A 16,054-nucleotide genomic window follows, 5' to 3' on the forward strand; every position below is an offset into this window, starting at 1 on the left:
GCCTCCTACTTCTCCATAAGCCTTTCCACCCTCTCCTCTCACCTCCCAGCCCAGCTTCAGATCACCTCTGACCCAGGCCCTCTACTCTATCACGCTCCAGCTCAGTAACCCCAGGATCCCCTGCCATGCATGTCTGCAGCTCTCTGCCCTTCCACTTTCCCCTTCTTCCCATGAGATGGCTGCATAACCATAGTCCTCTACAAACTCAAATGCATGCCTACAGAATGACTTACTTATAGACACCCTCTTCAGTTTCTTGTGTAATTTTTAGGTTAAGGGGACTAAACCCCAAACGTTTTAAGACTGCTCTGATTTTGCTTCCATTTTTTGTTCCTTTCTCATGTCCACTGCTACTTACCTGCTAATCATGGTCTTTATGCTGTGTTTTGACTCTCTGCTCACCTGTGAAAACAACCTTTACATGATTTATGTTAAGACATGCTTCTCTTTTGCTGGTAGTGGAAGCAGCGTGTGAGGCACCTCCACAGCACTTTTTCTTGTCTTCCTACTCAGGCTCTCCCTGTTGTGCTGTGGTTGCTTGTGTCTGCGGCACAAACCTGTTCTTACTTAATTGCTGAACATAGAGGTGGACATCTTCACCTTCATCACTTCTAATTTCAGATGTGAAATGAGGAAATGGGATTCAGCTGACTAAATGTAAGGCATTGAGACACTCCATGGAACATGGGACATTCGCATGGGGATAACAGGTATGATTCAGGACCTGTGGAAGATCTAGAGCTATGTGGAACCTTTGCTCAGTTAGCCCATAGGCCCTCGCTAACCCATTTCCTGAGAAATAAGACAGCAAGATGCAGGACAAAAGTTTGTCATCTCTGAAACCCACCAGAAAAGAAAGAAGAATCAGGCTGGAAGGACAAGGATTTACTGATATTTGTAACCACCTGTGGAGGCAAAGAGTGGCATGTTGTGCACCATGGCATCAGTCCTGGGATGGGATCAGCTGTGGGAAAACACTGTCAGGGCACTCATAATCATCTCTTTTTTTATCTCTAATCTTTACTACGTGATGTTAATTATTAAGTCAAAACAGCACTGGGCCAAATTCTAATGTCATTGGAGTGCCATAAACCTAGAATAATTCTGCTTAAGCATTTGGCTTTCCTCCTGTGTAGTTAAGATCATAATGCTGATAAATAACAAGCATGGTGGAAGGAGTCAGCAACTTTGGACCAGATTAAGATCGTATGCAAAGTCTGGGTAAGCCTTTCACCAAGTGCACTGAAGACATGAAGTTATCACATTCCTCTCTGCAATATTCCTCCAAAGTGGACTTCGGTAATCGATAACAACAATGCCATCGCGTGCTGTTTACAAAGAAAATCTTGGTGTTATAATAATGTTGTAAAGGTGGAAAGTTTAAAGCTGGTTGGCTGTTGTTCTGTGGAAAGCTCAGCAGCATGCTTTATATATAGCAAGAGATGAGAGGGACCAGTTTCTTTTTGCACTGCAAAAATGGGCTCCAACATCTTCCCACTCTGCCTAGTGCTTCTATTGTGCTTTGTTTATGTTACTCCAGTGTCTGTAAGTAGAAACCTGATTTCTACAGGCTCCTTTCAGTCCACAGACATCTCAGGCCTTATAATGGTTTTATTTTATTCTCTTTCAGGTCAGGCAGCTCTCCAGTGAAGCTGGTAAGTGCTCTGTGAGCTGTTTTGAGTTTTGAAGCATTTTCATCAGCTTGCTGTCTGCCACCACATCTGAACCTATACTGTTTTGTCTGTCTTGCAGCAGCAGATATTGATGCTGATGAGACAACCAAAGACATTCCAGACATAAACTTAGGTGAGTTCACGTCTAAATTCTTGTAAGGCCTGAAGAACTGTGAGTAAAATGCTGAATTTTTCAGTGTGGTAAAAAAGACATGGGTGACATGGTCAGGTGGTTCATGGTAACAAGAGAAATGCAATTAAGTGAGCTCTGAATTACCTTCCTCTGGGTATAACATATGAATCTATCCTAGGACTGTAACCCTATGTAAACATGGGATGCAGATGTCTTTCATTTCTGAAGTTTGGACAGACTCCACCATGTAAGGCAGTATCATGCTGTATCAACTGAAAAGACTCTGGAGTCCCACTAGCATTTTCCCCCCATTTCTATGTTGGTTTTGTTGTTGGTTTTTTTTTTTTTATATAATTATATACAAATTTTACGAAGTGGAAAAGAGCTTATATGTTTATTGAGTAAGTGGTGAGGAAATCAAATGGAAAAGACACAACACACTTGTCATGGTTTAAGAGGACAACACTGTCCTGTCTTCCTCTATTTTTTATTTCTTGTAATGCAAATTTCCATATATCCTTTGTTGATTTTGCACTGTATAATATTCTTGCTGATGCATTACTCAATATTACTATATTCTCTAGAGCACTGTCTCATGGTGTGATTGCTGCCACTGCCTGAGAGCAAGCAAAAGATTATCAAACTAGGCATGGGTAATGGTTCCCACCAGATTTCTACCACCAAAAATTCAGCCATTGCTGAGTAATAAATATTGAGTAGAAACTACTGTTACTTTTAGTCCTGCCCCTGTATTTCAGTGTGAAAAGGCTGGTCCTTCTTTATTTTCTGTCAATGCCCAAGGACATTTATCTTGTATAAGTAAGTTTGATATGAGTTATGAGGTGAAATACAGTTGATATTTGATATTTCATTTACACTATCTTTCATTAAATTACTTTTCAGCTGCTGGACTGGACCTCTTTCAGGGTGATATCTTGCTCCCCGTAAGTAATTAAAAACTTTATATCTATCACTTATCCTAATAGTATTTTTTTATATAAATCAGCCTATATCCCCACTATAGATGCATCACCAGTTGTTAATTCCCTTTTCAGGTAAAACCGATAAATGCCCTAAGAAATGAGAGCTACAGATGGAAGTTCCCCATTCCCTATATTCTGGCTGATAATCTAGGTAATGCAAATACTTTATTCAGATTTTAGCTCTCATCCTTATTTGCACTGGAGTCACTGTGATAAAAAAAAATCTGTCTTTTTTGGAACTGGTTCTCTCACATTAAAATTCACTAATAACTAGATGGTTCCTTTATATCAAAACCATGTTTTTTCTTCTACAGCTATCATAACAAAACATAATTTAATCAAATTCAATCATTTTTCCTTCCAATTTTTCTTTTCAATCATCTTTCTTTTGGTCCCACATGTGTATCTGTGTGCATATTTTACCTCTCCAGAATGAATGATCTGCAGTGTGTATTAAAGATACTTTCCTGATGCGTGTTTTCCAGGTCTGAATGCCAAAGGAGTAATTCTCCAGGCATTTGAAATGTTTCGTCTTAAGTCTTGCATTGATTTTAAGCCTTATGAAGGAGAGAACACCTTCATATTCTTCACAAAAGAGAGCGGGTAAGGGTTATACCAATTTCTGTTTAGTTTTGCTGTGTAGAATCAACTGGGAATTAATTCTATTTGACTTCAGCACTCTAAAAGTTTAGTCTAAGTTTGTTGTCATCAGATAAAAAGAGGTCACCAAGAAAGCACCCATTTTACCTTCTTAGATACAAAGCTTGCAGGCAGCTGCCTCCCTCTGGTGACTGCAGAGGATATTTAGATTATGAAATTGGAATGGGTATATGATGTTTGGATGGTTATTCTTTGATGAGCTGATTCCCAATATCGCAAGTTTTTCATTAACTGCTTCCACTTTCCTGCCTAGGGTTGTTTTCCATTTCAGAGGTGGGTGAGACGACCCTCATGTACATTCTCTTAACTTATCAAAGATGTGAATAATCAAAATTTAGGTTTTAAAATCTTTGGAAGACAGTTAAAAACAAAAGCTGTGGAAAGCCAGTTAATTGTATTATTGCTCTTGGTTTATACTCAGAGATTCATGTTTTCATGAACTGGAAAGATTTTATTTCCTCCATCTGGAAGTGTTTTGAAAGAATATCCAGAAAAGCACAAAAATTTTCTCACTACATCTGCTGTGAATATTTCTTGTTCTCCCAGAACTTCCTAATGGCCTATAAGCACTCCTATTTCTGCCCTCAGCTCACTCTTGGGTAATATGTCCTATGACACTTCTCTTACGAGACTATAAGCACCATGATTTTTTACAAGTTGGTGCTGAAGAGCCTGGTACTAGAAACTCCCTGGTAGCCACTATTCAAGAGATTATATGTACAAGCTCTTTGTTTTCAGTACCCGTATTAATGTGTTCAGAGTTCCTTCAGCAAACTCAACCCAACACTGTTCTGTGATGTGCAGATGAAGCTAACAGTCCAAGCAGATGCTCTTTAACACTTGCTTCTCATATCACCCTTGGGCTACCCTAAAAAGTTCCCAGTGAATTGGCTGAGGAGCTCCTTTCCTCCTCGGTCATGATTAGCTTCTGCTGAGTCACAGATATGGGGCTGAGACCTCGCAGAAGTGTGTAATTTCACACCTATGGCCAATAGTTGCTGTTAAAAAGGACCAAAGGCTGCTATTCTCATTCATAGAATCATAGAATGGTTTGGGTTGAAAGGGACCTTAAAGCTCATCTATGGCGAGGGACACCTTCCACTAGAGCAGGTTGCTCCAAGCCCCTGTGTCCAACCTGGCCTTGAACACTGCCAGGGATGGGGCAGCCACAGCTTCTCTGGGCATCCTGTGCCAGCACCTCAGCACCCTCACAGGGAACAACTTCTTCCTAAGTTCTAATCTAAATCCTCCTAGATCTCTTCTGTCGACCAAGATATTGTGAAAAAGCTCAGTCTTTTTGGCAAGTTTACTGTTTCTTGACATATTTCTTGGAAAAATGGCAGCTTATGTAAGACTAAAATTCTGGAGATCTCAAAAATCAGGGCTGTGCTTGTCTAACATAGAGGGTAAGTAAGATGCTTAAGTAAGCCTCGAGCAAGTGATAGTGAGTATGTTTTGGGGGTTTAGTCTGCTTTCAGAGTAGAGTATATGTAAAGTATCAAAGTCAGCATCTAAATCATAATTTGTGTAACTTCTTTTATATTTAAACCTTTTGGATATTACTTTAAATCCAATGAGCTGACTGAGAACTTAAATAGAGTGAAGAAAACTCCACTTAACAGACAATAAGATCTCTCTCTTTCTCAGGTGTTGGTCCCTGGTTGGGGACCAGCAGACTGGACAGAGCCTGTCTATTGGGGCAGGGTGTGACTACAGAGCAATTGTGGAACATGAGGTCCTGCATGCTCTAGGATTTTACCACGAGCAGTCGAGGGCAGACCGGGATGACTACGTGACGATCTGGTGGGATGAAATTATTGAAGGTGGGTTTTGACCTAAAAGTCGGATTTTGTCAAGTGCAGATTCATCAGTATCTTATTTTCCCACCTATATTTTAAGACTTTCTTAAAGGTGTGAAGTTGGAAACACTGGGCCACACCTGAGACCATTGTAAATCAATCTATAGGTGTAGCAGGATTTTGCTACAACTTCTCTGGTGTTTGACCAGAGACTGTGTAAGTCCAGAAGAGAGAGGCCCTGCTTGGAAGTCAGAGGACTCCCTGGCTCCAGAACTGGTCTGCTCTCTGATTTTGAACAAATCGCTTCCCCTCATGATGAGTCTGTTTTGTCTTGCTGTGTAATGTAAATTGTAAACTTACTGGGATGGTGATCTTTGAGGTGGTTCTTCTTTAATCAAAGGTCCTGCCAACATCTGAAAGGTTTTTATACTTAGAGATTCAGGCTTTCCTGAAACTGTAAAGATTAACTTTGAACATGGAGCAGCCTCGAAATTATTAGATCAGATGGGACACATAAACCAGGGCTCTGTCCTGCTCTGTGTGTCTCTGCGGGTTCTTGCTTTCAGGTTTAGTATCGTCAGATTTAGTGGCTTTATGAATTTCAATAATCTCCACAGTTCCCCTGGTCCCTACGCAGTTTGTCCTGCTGTCTCCTGTGAGATCTGGTTCTCTACAACTTACCACTTATTTGAAGAAGATTGAATAGGAGTCTATAACAAAATCTGAAAGGCATGCTGGCAAAGACACCAGCTGTAAACTCTTGTTCCCAGTGGTGGTGCTTTGCGATGCCAGTGATGGCACCGGTGCAGCAAAGGTGCCCTGTCATTGCTCACGCTCTGTGTGGACAAACTCGTCATTTCAGTCTTCAGGGTTAGGCACTCACCATCCTTGCAAATAAGTGAAAACTACATGACAAATGGTTATCAGAAAGGAACAAGATTCAGGGAATGCTGTGTTCTCTTTTGGATAGATAAGAACTGCCAGTATGAGCAGTTTCTGATGGCATCTAAGAGCAGTATCTGATATTCTGAATTGTTCCAAGTTTGGTCTTGTGCGTTATTACTTGCCTCTACCCTGTATTCTGCAATGTCTTTTGGGATGGCTAAACAGTAGATAGAACGCAGATACTGATTTTGCAGGCTTGTTCGGATCAGCACTAAAACCAGTTCAGCTTATTACTAACTTGATCTTATCTTGGGTCATGGTGATGAAGATAATGATGGTGTTCATAGTATCTAGACTCTGACTTTTGAACCCCTTTTTTGCTGTGCACTGTAACTAACTACCTCCAAAGCAAGAAGTTTTACAATGTACTTAAAATGCACTGTTGTGGGTTCCATGATATACAGAGGTATGGAAGAGCTCTACAAAACAGTGCCGGTTCTCCATGATCTCTTTTCCCTCCAAAAAAATATATCATTGAATCCTCCCAATTTATCTGTGGTGTATTCAGTAGCCACAAATCTGGAACTTTAAAAAAAATAGTACAGCTGATGGACTTTAGTGTGACTCTATTCTGAATGGAGTCCTGGAGCTATCCTGATATAAGTACAGTCAATTCTGTAGGTTTCCATCCATTACTATAAAATCTCATTTTCCAGTGAGGCAAGTTCATTAAGTAGAAAACTTCTGCTATAGCCGTTTGAAAGACACCTGTTCCTCTAAAGGGAAATAAGGCTGATAGGATTGTGCTCTCCGGTGTGTGGCTGTGTGCATCTGTTCCCACATTAGTGATCAGCACCCCCAGATTTAACAGCATGGTAGCAGTTTTTGCCATAATGTATTTTCATAAACTGCAATGCAGATAGCTGGCTGGCAAGAAGAGATCCTCTACTTATGTTGCTGTTGAGAGAAAATCTAACAATCCTGACAGACTTCAGAGAAAACCCACAGGACAGCCTAATGAAAATGCCACCTTGCTGTATAGTCTGTTTCTTTTAAAAGCACATAGAAGTTACCCTTTGCCCGGTAATGATCATTACACAAGCCTGTGCTCTGCCAAGATTTTTTCCCCAGCTATTAAAAGTGATAGCACTCGATCAGCAAGATTCTCACCCTTTTTGATAAAAGGTGTGATTTGAGTACCTGTAACAAAACAATCCCAAGTTCTTAAACAGTCTCAGACCTTGGACTGAATGGACTTGCAGAAGGGAAGGGCAGTCTTGACACAGAGAAGCTGTAATTATCCACCAGTACAGTCATGTGCTGCTTGCTCTTGGAGAAAGTCTCTCTATACTTCCATACCAGATTATGTGAAATGGCATCTTTGTCCTAACAGACACCTTCAAAATGAAAAACTTTTTCTAAGAAGAAGTTACTTCACCAAGAAACCATGAGAAATGTATTTCTAAAAGACATTTCAATAGAAATATCATAGCAATACTGACAATCTAGGGTAAAAACTTCCCACCCACCTCCATTGCTAATGTACTCTTTGCTTCAAAGAACAGAACATGGAGCCATTTCAGGAGTGTCATACTTGTTTCCTTAATGATTGAAGGGCTCCAGGGCCTTTCCTTGTCCATACGTGATCTAGTATCTTGGGAAACATTTGCATCAATATTCACAGGCTCTAGATTGGAGCACATTAATCCTTACATTTAATTCTTCAGGATGCTTACTATCAGACCATATAATCTGACCTCCTATATATCCCATTCTTTACAGAACATTGATATTTGATTTTGAACTTACTGAAGACACATGTAAGGGTGCAGAATTGCAGTCTAAAGATACTGCTTTGTTGCCCAAATAAACAAATCTTGCTAAATTTGAATGTTTCATTGTAAAGTAACTGCTTTTGGGTATATCAAGTCTGCTTCATAAAACTGTGTCCAAGGGGTCATGCTAAAGCCATTTCCTTTCCAATTTATCTAAAAATGAAGCACTTTTCTATTCTTTTACCAGGCAAAGAGCACAATTTTCTGAAGTACGATGACAGCTCCATCACTGATCTGAACACCCCCTATGACTATGAATCACTGATGCACTATCAACCATTTTCATTTAACAAAAATGAAAGCATCCCCACAATCACAGCAAAGATTCCAGAATTCGATAATATAATTGGACAACGTCTAGACATCAGTGCCATTGACCTGGAAAGACTGAATCGCATGTATAACTGCAGTAAGTCGTGATTTAACCATGGCAAACTGTTTCTTTGTTGGTACTTGGGCCTGGCTAGTTCAGCTCCCTTATGTCTTTAAATCCATGAAAGCTCTTCTTGGGTGCTCTTGAGGAGGTATGGGAGAGGACCTGTGGTGTGGAGACCCAAACTGTTTATTCCTTCCGCATCCCTCTCTTTGGCACTGCTAACTTTCATTACTTTTGTAAAAGTTCAGTTAGTCAGTGAAAGTCAATCCATTCACATCTTTTCTTCCATTTTGCTCCTAGGGGTTCAGACATGTGGTTATGTTCTGCTCATGTTTGGGCAGCTTCACTGTGTTTTTGTGACGTGAATGTAACTATACTTTGCCCTTTTGTTACTGATGTTTGGTCTTTAATGATTTTACATTTTGCACCTGAGATTGGCTAAGTCTAGAGTCCAACACTGTCTAGTTGGTTGTTAAGCTGGTTGAAGATGTTATTACTACATATGATTGTTAGTGTGAGAGGTTATTGTCCCCATGATCTGCCAACAGAAGCATCAATTTGTAGGCAAACTCAGCTGAACTGGTCCAAGGTAACCAAGTGGAATTTGCTTGAAGTGGAAGAACTGTGCTCGTACTCATCAAGCAGACAAGTGAACCATGAAGAACCATAACCTCCAGCTGAGGAATGGTTGAATACACCACCACCACTGTTCACAAAGGGACTTGTTTCTCCAAGCTAGCAGGCAGGCACAAAGACAGCCAAGATCAGTCACTGCGTTTCAGCTTTGCAATGGGAGTTTAACTCTCCATAAAGTGGTCAAGTCTTGTTACCTTTATGCAGGAAATCCCTCCAGGAATCAGATCTGTCCTCTTTTGAGTCTTTGGGCTTGCCTCTGCTGTGGGTTGTCTTCTCTACAGGATGTCTATACTGCTGTAAACTCCCCTCCCCACTAAAATTAGACCAGAAATTTTAATGAAATACTACTTTTAAAGTAACTATGTGCTTTTTTTTTCCCAGCTTCAACTCACACTTTTTTGGACCAGTGTTCCTTTGAGGTTGAAAATATCTGTGGCATGATTCAGGGCACCAAAGATGATTTAGACTGGGTACATCAACAGAGCGGTGGTGCAGGGCAGGAAGACCACACACTTTCTGGGAGCTGTAGAGGTAAAACAAACAGAATGCTTTCCTGTGGAAGAGGGGTTAGCTGGAGTAAGGGTCCCTTGTAATGTCTGTACTGGTATGCTGTGCTTTAAATACAGCATCTTTAAAATCTTTTCTGAACCTGTTATTGTAGTCAACCCCTGAGAAAACCCAGCACCAGCTATTCTGAAAACACAGGATTATAGGACTGTATTTAAGACGCTACCTAGCAAACATCTGAGTTGTAGCATTTCTAGTCAAGCAAAAAGCCCTTTTCCTTTCAACGTATCTTGGCCCTGTGAGTGTCAGTTTATGGTTGTACTTGTGCTCCTGTTAATCTTTTTCAACATAGTGGAATGTTCTCCACACAAGCAAGATAAAGCGGGACAAAGAACAATCTCAACTAGAGGCCTTTTAAATATAACCTGGAAAAGGATTTACTGCAATTTCCAAAGTCTCAGTAAGGGTTGTGTTACCGAATGAAACAGCACTCATAGCCACTCATCAATGTCCTGTTTGCTCTGTTCACAGAGTGAGTAAGTTAAGCTTGAGGAGTGCTGGTTCTGGAGGTAGAAGGAAGTTGAAAAATATTTTATGATAGCAGTTCAGGGATAATTTTCTTTTTAATCTGGCACTTCTTCTGGTTTTCTAAGGAAGAAAAAGTGGAGTCAGCCCCAGTCACAGCCGCAGGGTGCTGGCTTACAACTGAGAATAAAGATTAAATCCCAATAGGCAATTCTGAAATGCATGGGCCTGATTTGTCATTATTTAGACAGGGTAAACTACTACAGACTCCAAAAAAAGTTCTTTTTGTGGTAAATTTTGCCTGAGTACAAAATGAGGGAATCCTGGCCTAAAGCAGGTGAAGCGCTGGCACAGGGTGCCCAGAGAAGCTGTGGCTGCCCCACCCCTGGCAGTGTTCAAGGCCAGGTTGGACACAGAGGCTTGTAGCAACCTGCTCTAGCGGAAGGGGTTCCTGCCCGTGGCAGGGGGGTTGGAACTAGATGAGGTTTAAGGTCCCTTCCAGTCTAAAACATTCCATGATTCTATACTAAGTTCACGTGATAGCAAGATAAGACGTGTGCAAACAGTAAATCTCTTGTAAATCTCAGGATAAAAGTAGATCCTTGAAATTTAAAGTAAAAACACTTCAGAAAAGGTTAGTGGGAAATTAAACTAGAGGGGCAGTAACTCTTAAATATTTTTGCCAAACTGAGTTTTGAAATGTCCTTGGGCAAGCTGCAAAAAAGATCTTCATGTGCATGTTCAGAAGAGTGCTAGTTTGTGCCCAGGCCTTCTTGATTGCCTTTATCAGTGATAAGAAATTATCTTTCTCTTTACAAGATAATATAGCATATGATCTCTAAGATCTTACCTTTAGATTATCTTGAGTATAAATCAAGTAAAAAAAATAAAATACAGCTACTAATTACTTGCAGTCAGCACTGAGCATTTTGCCTTACATCTCTGACATTCCTGAGACATCCAACCAGACCAACTAATGCAACATTGACATAAGCTGCCAGCAATGAGTTCCATATATATGCTAAACTACAGGTCCTGTTCTTATCCTGGTCTGCTTTGGATGGTTATCACATCCTATTTCCTCTACTATTTGTGTTAAGTACTACATTAATGCCTACTAAAAGAGTGGAGTTGAAATGGTCAATTTGTTCCATGCAGCCAGCAGGAAATCTGGAGACAGTAACACCATGCTTCTTCACAGATGCTGGCTATTTCATGTACTTCAACACCAGCTCTGGCGAGGCAGATGAGGTGGCAATCCTAGAGTCTCGAATCCTTTATCCAAAGAGAACTCAGCAGTGCCTCCAGTTCTTCTATAAGACCACAGGAAATCTTTCAGACAAGCTGATCATCTGGCTTAAGGAGGATGATGGCACTGGAAATGTTCGCAAGTTGAGGAAAATTCAAACCTTTCAAGGTAATTGTGGAAATATGAGGAATATCTAGAATATTGGGGGGAGGGAAGAGTTGCCTTACTGAGTCCATGAATGCAGTGAATTGGCTCAGAAATCAAAAGATTTTCCTGAAGCTACCATAATATCTTGCAATTGGCGAAGGATTTGGTATTACATGAGGGCATTTAGCAATGAAACTGTGGGTTGTAATAATGTAATTTAGATGCTTGCAGACCAAATTCACAATGTTCCTAATAAAGCTGTTACAGTCAGCAATTGAGAGGGACCCCAAATGCTGCTGGACATCTATTGACTAGATCTCCACTGGCTGTATTATGATGTAACAGTGAGCTATTCAGATGTAATACCTGTGCTCATCTGCAGTCATTAAGAATCCCACCAGTTTTACATGGTTAGAAATATAAAAATGTACATAGTTCTGGAAATCTGAACTGATTTCCCACTTTGGGGGATTTTGCTAAATAGGACAAATTCAGCCATGGCACAGTGCATTCCTCTTGTCAAAACCCAAAACCTGTGGTTACCTGCCTGTATCAACCTGCAGCAATTTACAGGGAAGGATAAGTACCTGGGAAAGTGGTAACAACAGTTAATTAATTCTACCAGGTTGGACTATCATTGACTCCTATCCACTTGTTATGTCTCAGCACTTAGCCTTTTACACTAGATACTGTCATTCACAAATGTGTGAAGAGTTCCTAACACTATGTGTCCAAAGCATTTAAATGATAAGGCAATGTGTGTATATTATAATCACAATGCCAACTTAAGATCTCCAGCCTTCAGGACTCTGTGAGAGGTCCACTTGTCTAAAAATGCAGCTGGAATGGGTGGCTAGGGGTAAGCTGCTTCTCATGTCACTAATACTGCTGATGGCAATGTTTTGCTTTCCTTTTACCAAAGCTGACAATGACTATAACTGGAAAATTGCCCATGTAACCCTCAACGCTCAGAAGAAGTTCCGTTACCTCTTCCAAGGACTAAAGGGCAACCCCAGCTCTTCATCTGGTGGGATTGCTATTGACGATGTCACACTGACAGAGACTCCTTGTCCCACAGCTGTGTGGGTCATTCGGAATTTCAGCCAATTCCTCGAAAATGCATCAAGCGACGTTATCCAAAGCCCCAGGTTTTATAGCCCTGAGGGTTATGGTTTTGGCATAAGTTTGCATCCCCACTCCAGAACCAGTGGCTACAGTCGTATTGCCTTTCACTTGTGCAGTGGAGAGAATGATGGTGTTCTGGAGTGGCCAGCTCTGAACCGCCAAGCTGTACTCACAGTGCTGGACCAGGACCCTGACGTCCTGAAAAGGATGTCCTCAAGCAGAAGCTTCACCACAAGCGCAGATGATGTTAGCTCAGGTAAGTGATGTCTGCCTGGAGGAATGATGAAAATGAAAGCCAAGAAACCTGAGTCAGAGGACTGAACGTAGGACTCAAGAGTTGAGCAACTTTGACTGTATTTCTCAGTCTGGGACACTTCCTTGTGTATGTCTCAGAATTCCTGTCTGTGAAAGGCCATCTGATGTGAAAAGTGACACACAGAAGGTTGGTGTTATTATAAACTATCCCTGGGATATCTGAGTTTGAATCTAAACACAGAGTTCTCCTAAGAGAACAATTCCTATTCTACCTGTGCTTTGCCCATTATGATAGGTGACATATCACCACAGGATGCTGCAATGACAGCAGGATGCTGTATTCCATTATTAAATCAGCAGTAATTTAAGTTAAAGCTGCACTTTGGTTCTTGTGGTTCTTATTCGTCACTTATATTCTCTTTGCAGATGATAATGAAACCTCAATATGGGAGAAACCATCAATTGTTGGAAATTTTGATGTGTCATGCAATTGCTATAGAAGTGTATCCTTTGGGTGGAATAGCTTCATATCCCACAGCCAGTTAAGACGAAGAAGCTTTCTGAAAAATGATGACCTAATTATTTTTGCAGAATTTAATGGTAAAGACCCTCTTCCTGATTCTCCTTACAAAAAGTAGGTGATCCTTTCTATCTCTCTTCATACATTCAAGTAACTATTGCCACTTGTCTCTGAGTCATTTTCTCTTCTAATGGGGATCAACTTTTAAAAGCATTTCTGTGTCTTAGTTTCAGGTGGGTGTTGTTGACTAAGGTGATTATGAGTTCAGAGGAATCTAAATGGCAGTAAGTTACTGAAGGTTAACTTCTTAGACAGCTTTAAGCACCCTAACCAGTAGCTGTGTCCATTTCTAAGCATTGAATGTACTGAAGAGCCATTCCTATTGTTCATATTTTCAAACAGAGCAGCCACACTAGGCATAATTTTTCGAAATACAGAATATCACTGATTTACCTACCTATTATTTTCTACCTTGTGCTTTAAATATGAAGAACTTTCTGTGGTATGGAAAGAGCTCTGTAAAGGGAAAATGGAGAAGATGGTTAAAGACATCTAGCCTAGTTCACAAAGCACCCTGTAAGCCCCTGGTATGACGAATGCTACATACAGCATCACTCCTGTCTGATGTCTTTCTCCTCCTTTTCCTTTTTTAAAAGACCTAAGTCACCTCAATAACACTGAAGTTCCTGTTGAATCTGAACAACCTGCCTTCAAGAAAGGACTCATTCTTGAAAGGCAGAAGAGAGAAGCCCAGGACATACAGCCTGTTGAAGACCAGCTGCCTTATCTGCAAGACCCGTGTGACCCAAACCCTTGCCAGAATGATGGAGTCTGTGTGAATGTGAAAGGAAGAGCAAGCTGCAGGTACCACAGACTTCTTCCCTGCTTGCCTTGACTTCCTTCTGAACCAAATGATGCAGCTAATAAGTATTCAGAGCCACAGATTTCAGAGGTCTAAGCCACTAGATTTTCAAGGAACAGTAGGAGCAAAACACTTCACTGCAGTGACCAGTTTTAACGAGCAACCATAAGGGGAGGCAAAGAAACTCCATCCTGTGGTGCTTTCAGGATGCGCAGGTAGCCTCCAAACAAGGCGGTGATGTTGTGACGTGAACCCCTCTGATGGGAAATGCCCACCCAGGATAGTCACTGTGAGGACCTTGAGGTGGACCTACAGGGCAGGACAAAACTGATCCATGTTAATCTGTACTTGATTTTCCCAGGTGCCCATCAGGACAAGCCTTCTTCTTTACGGGTGAGAGATGTCAGTCACGGCAGGTCCATGGGAACATCGTGGGACTGACAGTTGGTGGAATTGCTGGAACCGTTGTCTTAACCATGGTCCTCATTTCCATAATGGCAAGAAGATAAAGAGCTGCAGGGGTATAAATCACAGACTGGTACTGTTCCATAGTTGATGAGACATGGGTTTTCCATGAACAATGATGAATATAGCTTGTAAAAGACTAGTTAATGTATGGATGAGATGCTCTATCAGCAGCTGAGCTGTTTACACTGTAAGACTTCACAGTTAAAGAACATCATGTAGAACTGTTGTCTAACGAAAGTTCATACACTGCCTTCCTTGTGTATTCTTTGAATGTTTCAGTTTTTCATCCAATAACAAGCAGTCCCACAATGCTGAGAGTCCATGCATTTACTCTCAACCACAGTTCAAAATTAGATTAAACTAAGTGGCAGGACCTTTCAAAACACTGGAAAAAGTCTCGCAGAAGCACAAGTTAAGATTCTACAAATGTTTCTATAGAAATTACTCAAGAAATCTAACGGGTAGAAATCCATTTTGGGAATGGATGAAAGGCGCCATGACCACAGGTGAAGTGCAGGTTTTGGGAACTCCTGAAGCTCAAATAAAAGTAATAATCATGGGTAAATTGCAAATACTGCACTCAGCCCATGAGCTACAAGCTTAGGAAAAGTAGGTGCTAATCTCTGGAGTCTTCAGTGATTCCTCTCTGCAGTGAGCCTGCATTACAATTAACTCATACACTTCCTGTGATCAGTCTCTGTAGGATGTAGCTGACAGCATTTCTTGGCTCTCAAACATCATGTCTAATAAAGGCAGCTTTGCCACAGTTATTGGAGCAGAATATTGAAAGAATGACTTTCTAAGGCTCTGAAAATCTATATATAGGGTTCTTAAATAGACTTGTACTGAAGTTGCCCAGAAGCATTGTCTAACTGTAGTTTCCAGCCTGAGACCTTGTTTGATCTGTACCTCTGAATAGCAGGCCAGTTCCAGGAAGGCTCCCTAACTCTGACCCCTCAGGAAAAGGACTATAATAAGCCTGGCTTGACATCTGAAATTACTCTGAGAAGTGGTTTCTGGAAACTCTAGATGAGATTTTTATACTTGTATGAAGGAAAAAATCTGTTTTGTGTGTAAACACAAACAGTAGCTGAAGTGTTGGTCATTTTTGATCAAGGACAAAGCATGTGTAGCTCTTCGTTTCCTGTTCAAACTTGCATTTAGGACATTCTTTTTCCTAAATGCAAAGAGCTGTTTCCAATTGTCCTTTGCTTAACCTGCACCACTTGCATGAGAACTGTGAATTCCGTTGTGGGATCACAGATCCCTTTCTCTCTAACCTCCGTCCATGGGCTTTTTCAGTGCAGAACATCAGTCTTGCTTGTGTTCCCCAGGTGTACGGGTGGTGGAGCTGCATTACAGACCTGCAGCCCTGGCATGGGTTTGGAGCTGCTGGTACCTTGCTTGCCTTACCCA

General features: G+C 41.0%; 1 protein-coding gene across 1 annotated transcript; it reads left to right on the forward strand.

Annotated features, from left to right (window-relative positions):
• The first annotated feature begins 1,476 nt into the window (after positions 1-1,476).
• On the forward strand, positions 1,477-14,679 carry MEP1A (meprin A, alpha (PABA peptide hydrolase)). Its single transcript, XM_010020285.1, is given in 14 exon segments — positions 1,477-1,545; positions 1,631-1,655; positions 1,759-1,806; positions 2,710-2,750; positions 2,862-2,940; positions 3,275-3,392; positions 5,097-5,272; positions 8,156-8,377; positions 9,362-9,511; positions 11,214-11,429; positions 12,331-12,798; positions 13,215-13,388; positions 13,965-14,172; positions 14,532-14,679. Coding segments are annotated over 14 exon segments (2,142 nt in total).
• Positions 14,680-16,054: the final 1,375 nt, after the last annotated feature.

The sequence above is a fragment of the Nestor notabilis genome, unplaced genomic scaffold (genome assembly GCF_000696875.1).
Source record: "Nestor notabilis isolate BGI_N333 unplaced genomic scaffold, ASM69687v1 scaffold708, whole genome shotgun sequence".
NCBI lineage: Eukaryota > Metazoa > Chordata > Aves > Psittaciformes > Psittacidae > Nestor > Nestor notabilis.